Source organism: Mycteria americana, chromosome 2 (genome assembly GCF_035582795.1).
Source record: "Mycteria americana isolate JAX WOST 10 ecotype Jacksonville Zoo and Gardens chromosome 2, USCA_MyAme_1.0, whole genome shotgun sequence".
NCBI classification, from domain to species: Eukaryota; Metazoa; Chordata; class Aves; order Ciconiiformes; family Ciconiidae; genus Mycteria; species Mycteria americana.
This window is the reverse complement of record NC_134366.1, coordinates 54850130-54859735: the sequence shown is the minus strand read 5'-3', so window position 1 is coordinate 54859735 and position 9606 is coordinate 54850130. Positions and strand designations below refer to the sequence as shown.

At 34.4% G+C, this 9606-nt stretch overlaps 1 protein-coding gene across 1 annotated transcript in view; it reads right to left on the bottom strand.

Annotated features, from left to right (window-relative positions):
- Positions 1 to 3206: 3206 nt before the first annotated feature.
- The window catches only part of DPY19L1 (dpy-19 like C-mannosyltransferase 1), a 51027-nt gene continuing 44627 nt past the window's right edge, over positions 3207 to 9606 (bottom strand). The window contains exons 20-23 of the mRNA XM_075493485.1: positions 8613 to 8787; positions 7693 to 7792; positions 6179 to 6304; positions 3207 to 5113 (exon numbers count right to left, since the gene is read on the bottom strand). Of these exons, the coding sequence (XP_075349600.1) occupies positions 4957 to 5113; positions 6179 to 6304; positions 7693 to 7792; positions 8613 to 8787 (558 nt within the window). The 3' untranslated portion in view covers positions 3207 to 4956. The remainder of the gene's footprint in view (positions 5114 to 6178; positions 6305 to 7692; positions 7793 to 8612; positions 8788 to 9606) is intronic.

The following is a 9606-nucleotide window of genomic DNA, read 5'->3' as shown; positions in this document are numbered from 1 at the left end:
CTTCTCCAAATACAGATGCATTATATTTTCATAATAAAAATCAAGAAAAGCAAGGCAGTAATTCAAGCACCATCATAAAGGTAATTCAGGGAAAAACAGGAGGCATCCTACTCTGGGGTACTTTCAGCCTTTGCTACCTTTCTTTAGCTAAGAAAAAAAAAAGTTGAATTTTTAGAATTAGTTAAACTATAAAAGCCAGTACTTCAGAAGAGGCTAGAATTTTTTTTCCAGAACTCAGGCAGAGATATCCACAGCAAAACACCAACTGCCTGCAAATAATGTTTGCTAGCTGCAACCTAAGACACCCTAGGGACTTGTAGTCAGAGAAGCTGAGCAACCAGTTGCTCAGTAACATAATGATGATACTGCTCAGGTGTCTAAACACAGTGATAATTAGTAATGGAAGTAAGAATTTGGGGCACTGGCTTTGAAAATAAGCTTGGTCAAGCCTGAAGAATAAACTCGAGTGACTTGTTTCCTTCCAGATGAACATCAAAAGGACACCAGTTTTCCCTTTAGAAGTTGTCCTCTTTCAGGCTCAGTATTATCTTTAAATGAGAGCCAATAAGCATTTCCATATTCTTCAGGCTAAAAGCTAGATCTCATCCTTTCTGCCAAACAGGCAAAACAAGTGCTTGAGATCAATTTATACATTGGTAATCTTGACAGGGTAGAAGACTGGCCACAGGGATTTCTCATTTGCAGTCACATTTTACACAGTAATCAATCAGTATCTTCTCACCCAACAGGAAAATGAGAAATTTTACATGAAATTAATTCCTGTGCGCTTCTGACATGGCTGGGGAGGTCCTTAAGCCAAGTAGCTGTAATGCCTGATCCAGAGGCCAGGGAAGTTGACCTGATATTCATGCAAAGGCTCAGCTAGCACCAGTATGATATCCTATGGTATCACTGACCGCTGTTGCAACGCAGGCTGTCCTGCTCGAGTTCTCAGCCAGATATGAAACCAGTATTATTCATTCACTCTGTACATACCTATTATCTCATGATCTATCGGCAATAAATGTTCTATACATGCTGTAACAGGAATAAAGTTGTTGAACTACTACATGATGAATCCACTCAAACAACTGACAATTTCATACATTGTATGAATTTCATCAATAATGGAGAATTACAGCACAAGATCAGAAACAAGCCAATTTGCTGAGAAGGAAAGGGATTCTGCCTAGCCCTGTAAATCCTTCTACTTCTCTGCTCCAACGCAACAGGTCAGCTTAAAGCTCTGCTACGGACAGTTTATCATGTTTGACTTTGTACTGAAATAGAAGTGCTTATGTCGTATAGCTACAGCTGAGAATCTCTTCATCCCAGCACTGAGAGGTTTCACTGCCCAAGCGATTCATGCACAGCTGACCAGTTCTCAGATATAGAAGTTCTGCATACCATTTTATGTCCCCAGTCTTAATTTCACTCAAAGTATAATTATCCCCTAACATTTAAACTCAATTAATATTCAAACAGTAAAGTCTTCCTTTCACACCACATCTGTCATCCTACTCTTTCCTCAGAGTACAACAACAAAGCTCACATCGAAAAGCACTACTAGCAGTTAAGATTTTGATTCCTTTGTCCAGCTACTGAAACGACTCAGGAACACCTTATTCTTTTGGGTTTAAAAATACCATGTTGTTTTTCTGCAGTCCTTCACATTATGTAACTTAAGTGAAACAACAGTGTTTATAGGTTGTTATAACAGCGTTATTACAGTTGGACTCGATCTTAAAGGTCTTTTCCAACCTACATGATTCTACGATTCTATAGAAACTACACAACAATGCAATCTGACGACACAGGTCCCAAGCCATAATTAGCGTTTTGTAATTGCTTTCCACAATGCTGATTTCTGACAATGCTGGGTTTATACTCTTCCTTACATATTTGCTTTTGCTGAAGGAGTTTTCTTTACTTATCTTGGAGTGAGTCCTAGGTGATGGAGCTCAATATCTTAATCAGAAAAATCCGGGAGATAACTGATTTAGTTTCACTGTTTAAGCTGAATTGCAAAAAAAGGCAAAAGTAAAGCCATTTTTTTAAATGGTAGGTGAGAATGATGAAGCACAAGGCAGTACTGAATAGGACTCAGCATCTTTGTTTCACAAAGGTGCCTCATTTGGTCTCCATCCTAAATATTAAAGGTTGCACAATTATCAAAAGTTTGATACTGAATTGTAATTGTGCCCTTTGTAATGAAGAAATTTACTGCATTCAAAGCTAGCAATATTTCAGATAAATCTGTACATATCAACAGATAAATCTGTATGATCCAGTATTACTAGAATGTACAGAAACTGTTTTCAGGTACTGAAGTATTCCAGTTCCGTGCCTAAATTACATCAAGGCCAGCACATATTTAAAAATGAACTTATTTGAGTTACAGATTTATTGGTTAGGATCTTGCAAAGGGAAAAACAACTTCAGTGAGCACTAAGAAATCTCAAACTTCCGTTTTCTGGTTCAAGTTGCAGTGATGAGCATAATATTAACATGGTGCTCCTACATGCAAATTGTTGTATTATTTAAACCCAAATTCTTTCCTTTGGAATTGAGAGCAAATTACTGAGACAACAATAAATTTGTAACATGATACACCCAATTAATGAATTCACGTTTCTTCCCCACAATCATATATTGCATTTTTTGTTTCACGTCTTGCCATGACTAGATTTTATCATCTTAACATTAGATGACAGTATTTATTTGAGTTTAAGACCAGTTCAAAGAGAGGGACAGTAACATATCCCTCAACATAAGCTTGAAAATTTACAAACAAGGTCTCACCATGTAGTCGGTAACAACAGCCTCTGCATCAAATGGGGAACAGTTTTACTGAGGGTCACCTTTGAACCTTAACTTTCAAATGTTTCTTCATTCTACCAGTATTTGGGCTTCAGTCTTGCTTGCCTGAGTTTAGCAACTTAGAACAAAGAGAGAATAATTCTGAACTGCCTTCCAAGTTCACTTTGCGTGTAAATAGGTATTTGACATTTTCTCACTGTCTTTTGACATATCCCTGCACTGATATTCCAAATAAAGGAGGCTGGAAAGAGGTGTGTGAGTTTGGTTTAATTATCTGAAGCACTTCCTTGCATTTAGTTGAGGGTTCAGCTTCAGTCATCTCTGCTGTGGCAACTGCATTAAACTTCAGTTTAATAGACGTAAGAGCAGAAATGTAACATCCATCAGAAACATGAGAACAATTTCCATCTTTTTATTTTTTATTTAACCACATAAGTACATGTCAACAGTTGGCATAAACTTCATAAAAATACAGTACCTTTTTGTGCTGTAACACTAGTCACAATGTTTATATAAAGATTTTTTTTCCTGCTTCCTTGAATTCAATTAACATTTTAAAAAGTGACTTCCCAAAAGCCCTTTTTGTGAGTTTCCTTATAGAAATTTTTCCAAAATCTATTCTGTAAAAGTTAAAAAGCTAATGCATTTTCAGCCATTCTCCCTCACCCTCTCAATAAAACAGATTTTAAAAAAATAAGAAGTCTTAGAATACTGATCAGTTGTTACACTACTACTTTATCATAGATTCCCATTTAATTGATACTGTTATAGGCATGACGGATGCTATTCCTATAGCATCTAATATTGCTAGATGCTATTAGGGCTAAAAAGACCAGTCATATCAATAGACTGATGTCTGAGCAAAAAAACCAAGCCAAAACAAAACCAAAACATGAATGATATACAGAGAAACATTAGACTTTAGAAGTCTTATACTGTAGAATCAGAATTACTGTGATACTTCCCAATGGCAATAAACATACAAAAATTCTATCAAGTCAGTTAAACGACTAAAGGGTGTCCTTGCACTGGGTATCTTGGAAAGTGAATTCTCAAAATTCTTTATAACCGATAACGCTGGTGTGACACCGAGATGACAGAAAAACTGCAGAACCAGACTAATATTTTTGGAGCAATTATATCCACACAACTGACTACACCCATATCACAATTGAGTTAAATTTCATTTTTCTTTAATGCTGATGATAAAATCCAGGCAGGATCTAATACATGGGGAAAGAAAATAGGGCATACATTTTGAAAGTAATTTCTTATCAAGTTAGGCGCTGAAGGTCTAGTTAAGGCAGTGAAGGATTTATTTTAGTATCTTTCTAAGGCTATGACAGATTCTTCCTGAATAAAGCATTTTCCCTTAAAACTTTCATGTACATTATGCCAGCTTATTCTGAATGCGTAAGAATGCTAAAAATTCTTGGACACTGAGAAGCTAAACTATTGCTCACTGCAAATATTACCCTTATTAGTCTTCTTTTTTAATATCAGTAAGATTCAAGAACATGCACCTAAATCATGAAGTTTCAAGTCTGCCTACAAACTTTTCCATTTCAAAAGCAAGCTTAGAAGCATGTGTTAAGTGATCCAAAATGATGAATGCTCTTAATCATCTCAAAGAAAAAATTTATTTCTCTCTGACATGACTAGTGAAACTACGTGACTTTTAAGAGATTTCTAGTATCACCTTGTCCAGAAGGGAGATGGGTAATGAAAGTGACATGCCAGATGCTATAGCACCATTCCTTTGTTCCTAGCTGCTAGCACCAAAGCTTTAAACAAACTTGCTTTGCTAAGACATTCTGACAGTCCCATTTCACAATATCATTGGTTTTGAGAATGGAGTTACTTTCCATAGCTACTTTTAACTTTTTGGATCAGTGTTAAATAAAATGTGCAAACATATAATCATTTGCATAGCAAATCTCAAGGGACTGACCCTGAAATAGAAATCCAAACTGTTAGGTTTAAGATATTTCTATAATCAGAATTCACTTAAAATGGTAAAAAATAAAATACACATTTTTCCATTTTAAGTCTAGTAGAAAAGATATTTCTGATTTAGAATTCTTATAGTTACTAGTTTAAAAAGTTGAAAGACTGGTGGTTCTTTGCATTGAAATGTTATTCCTTTGGAATCTTCAAGACTCTGTAATTGCTATTTTCAAATACTGTGATGAAATATGGCCTGGAATCCTTGCTCATAAGGGTACATAAAGGAATTTTGCCGCTATTAGCAGGATCTTCAACATCCCAAATTTCAGGCATACTGCAACCAGGCCTAGAAAACATATGAATATGAAAAGAGCAATTAAGAAATGCCATCAAAAAACATACAGTTTGCTGAACTCAGTTTTATAACCCCCCTATGAATAGTTCATTGTGCCATCTATATTTTTTTTAAGTTTGTCTTTATACTAGAAATTCTTATCAGATTACAAAATCAATAAATATAGTAGTAGTTTAAAAATAGTATTGAGAATGTCTAAAATTTGTCTGCTTTTGTGGTTACATAATTAATAAGAATTAATTTGGAGGAGCAAGCATATAAAACAACTCAAATTATACAATATACATTACCAGGGACCCGTAAAACTTCCTATAAAATGGAGGGTGATGTTCACATTCCTAACATTTCTAAAGGAAACTCAGGAAATAAAACACCTTAAAAAAAAAAAAAAAGTAGTAACGCTTTGCTTTTTTTATTAAGGCACATAACCAACGTCAATTCCCTGTATAGTTATCTTTCAAAGTTAGAATTATTGAGAATTTCCTAATTTGTCAAAGATAATAGCAAAGAAATAGAACAGATTAATTTCATTTTATTCTAAATGCAAATAAAATAAAATAAAATATCCAAACTAATCATGTTCTAAAGGCCAAAGAGAAAGGGGGGGGGGGGGGGGGGGGGGGAAGTTCATATCTTTTTCTTAAGGATAGCTTAAATGTGACGAAATTTTCAGTGACCAGCAATGGTCATAATATTTTGGTGCTCAAACTATCTTTTACTCTGCACCTTTTATTCATACTAGGCTTTCATTATACACACACATCTGTTCTTGCCATCACAGAATAATGACTTGTTTCCTTTGTGAATCTCTTCTGTATTTTACAGTGAAGTTTAAAAATACATACAACACCGCTTTTCAGGTGCGCACAAAGACCACAAGGTTGCTAATGTGGGTAAAGTTATACTTATTAATATCTGGAGACGCTGGACAAAAATGTATTTCGGACACTTTTACTAAATCACAGATCAACATTTCAAAACTACTACTTGATATGAATCTTAAACTACATATTTGAGCAGCATATCATTCATGCGAGAAAGAGAGAGATTACTCACTTTTTTCTGCTTACACACAATGATTCTTCCAGGATATAGTAATTCACTCCTAGTTTTATCAATTCTCTTTTTACTTCTTTTGCAGGTTTTCGACTGTACATGGAATACACTACTTTAGTTCTGGCCCTTCAAAAAGAGAAATATAAAAGTTAGCTAGCAACATAGCATGAAAATGTAATCTTTAACTTTAGATTGGACAGGAAGGCTTTTTATTTCACAAGACAACTAGGCTAAAACAAAGTTTAAATTAATAGTGCCATTTGCTTTAATGTGATTGTTTCTTCACAAATACAATGATTCCAAGAACAATGTATACAGCCCTTTGATTTTTCTGTAGCAGGAGACAACTTTATAACAAGATCCATGGTTACTGTGAACAGAAAATGTAAAGATGTCAAAGCAATGCATTCACCATATAATATTCAATGCTAGAAACGACCTTGCTTGGACCGGAGGTGATCAGAAGAAGTCATCTCCCCAGTCTCTCCGCAAAAGGTCATACTCATTGCCCTTGTTTGGACTTTTTTAAATGCAGAGTGCAAGACCTGATATCTGCCTATGCTGAATCAAGCAAAATCATCACTTGTAAACCATGATCCTGTTTATATTACTCAGTAATATCCTCCTTTAATTGTGCAAAGCATGACGTTAACTCCTGCTCATTTTCTAATACTGTATTATCTCAAGCTTATTTTCCTCAAACATGCCCTGTCCTATATTTTTGTGGATAGGATAGGATAGGATATTTCAGTTGGAAGGGACCTACAATGATAATCTAGTTCAACTGTCTGACCAATTCAGGGCTGACCAAAAGTTATAGCCAGTTAATACCAGACACAGAACTAAGGACATAAGGCATGTAAAATGAATCCTCTCCTTTATCCCTCTCTATCTTGTTGTTTTCTTGTTGTGTTTTTTTTTTTTTAACCAGTTTTACCAAATTACCAAAAAATGATGCTACATTATTAAAATGAAAAAATAAATTCATTACCTTATTGGATAAATCAATTTCAATTTAGAAAAATTTCCTGGTTTTGAAAATAACTAAGTACAAAACTCAGTAATTCCATTACAAAATTTCAGTTTGAACTAGTCTTAGTATTTCAATAATTAGATATATTATCATGAAAAAAATGACAACCAATCACAGAAAGCTAATAGGAATAACTAAACTGGCTATCTTGAGAAAAAAATCAAGTCTGTATACAGTGTCAGGAGAAACTAGAATGAAGAAATGATATAATAGCACACATTAATTCCAATTCCAGAATTATATTCTGATTTTTTTTTGTATAGAAGTTTGAAGCCATATCTATCTTACAGTATATCCTTTCTGATGAACACAAATCCTGAAGAAATACTGCAGGTGTTTTCAATCTGATGAAAATAACAAATCAAGTTCTATGGGGTTTTAATAAATTTGACAATATAACGGGATGCCACTCCTATTGTATATTACCAACATTAAGAGAATTAACAGCAAATAAAAATAAATCCTCAACTTCAAAATTTACCTTAATCCTGCATCTTCGTAGTGAGGATGATTTACAATAGGACGAAGTGTAGACAATTTAACACTTGCCATTGTAGGCATTGCTCCTGCAAAAACTGCATCTGAAATACAGAATAAAAGGCAGGTTTGAAATAAAGAATCAAGCAGTAAAAGCAGAGAAGCAATCTTCAAATATCTAAACAGTAATATTGTAGAAAAACATAAGGTGTAAAGAGGGAAAGGTACTCATTTTGAAAAGGCCTTACATTGCACCAACAGGAGATGCACAGAATCACACTTCGTTTTTTTTTTTAAAACCTTGAACTCAATATAAGTCATTAGATAACTAAACATCTAAGAATGGAAATATAATACATCTTATTTTTCTTGAATGAGTAGAATAACTTATTCATTATGACCACTTTCTGTCACTTCTTACACCATTGTTAAATGAGCAATAAAATCTCAGTCCACTTCAGCTTGAAAGTATTTTCCTGCTAAAAAAAGGTAACTACTTTGTTTCCAGCTAGTTTTCTGACACTTTTACTCACTTTAATAAAAGGACAGGAGCAACCACAACACATCCACTTTGAATTCTCTTCTAGCAAAATGGTTATCATGGACACACATACAGGAACAGCGCCACGTAAGCAAAAACCTGTTTAACCGAACTTAGCAAAAACCCTTTTCTTGTAGAAATACTACACCAGTGGCTAGAACCTCCAGACTAGTAGCATGGAGTCTAGTAACACAAGCTTTCGGCATTTTTTTCATTTGAGACAGCTTCTATATGGACAAGCATACGTGACTAAACCATGGCTGGTAGAACAGTCCCACGGCAAAGCCACAGATAGTAGCAATACCTCTGCAGTCATTCACACCGAGTTCTGTAGTTACATCTCACAGTAAATGGGGAACATCATACATTATTAAATAGTTTACCTTGTCTGGTATTGACTTTTATCCACTCTAAAAGTTCCTCCTGTGGCAAATTGCTAAATTCTCCCATGATGTTCCACTGAGTTTGAAGGTTTGCTGATCCCTCTATTGCCATCAATGCTAAAATAGCAAAGACCAATGTTTTGGGCTGGATTTTACAGAAGAGCCATCCAAACAACTGAAATGCAAGAATCAATTAATTTCTAGGCAACAATTCTGTACAGTTGTATGCAGCACAAATCATTTTTATTTCTCTAAGGAACTTAACATATATTACAATATGAAACATATATTACAATCTCTGCTATTGCTTCTCCACTAAACTTCAGTGAGACCTCTTAAGAAGTACTCATGTTTACTGACTGTAGGGCATTTATTTGTAATTCTATTAAAAAAAAAATGTTGACATTAATGCAGCTTTTAAAGTTGTAGTTCAAATGTCAAATTCTGCAAGTAAACACGACTCAATAATGCTAACTGCACTTTTTCAGTATTTTATCTCCTATTTACATCAAGAGTTTCTAGCTGTGGATCTCTATGGATTACAGATTATACTGCAAACTTCCAAAAACATATCAGAAAAGCAGACTTTGGGGATAGAAGGTTAATGTTGCTTTATATCCTACTCTTCCCTTTCTTGAACTGAAAAAGACGGCCCTCGCATTTTTTCCTAAAGATTGTTTGCTGGAGGCTCTAAGCAAATACTCATAAATATCTGAAATGGGAAGTTAAGAAGAAAGAAGTACCAAATTTGCTATGTTCAAGTTTAGTTCAATCAAGAACACTTTCTCATCCACATCTGACCTAAACCTTAAGTAAGACAAAATATGAATTACTTTTTTTTTTAAAGCTGTTGTTAATTGGAAGTAAGACTTCACATTTAAAAAAAAATCAAACCTGCACTAAATAAATAAATTTCATTCAGAGTACCTTTATCTATTTTTTTAATTAAAGCATGAAATTATAAAATAAATTTTCACAGTAAAATCTCCCAGTA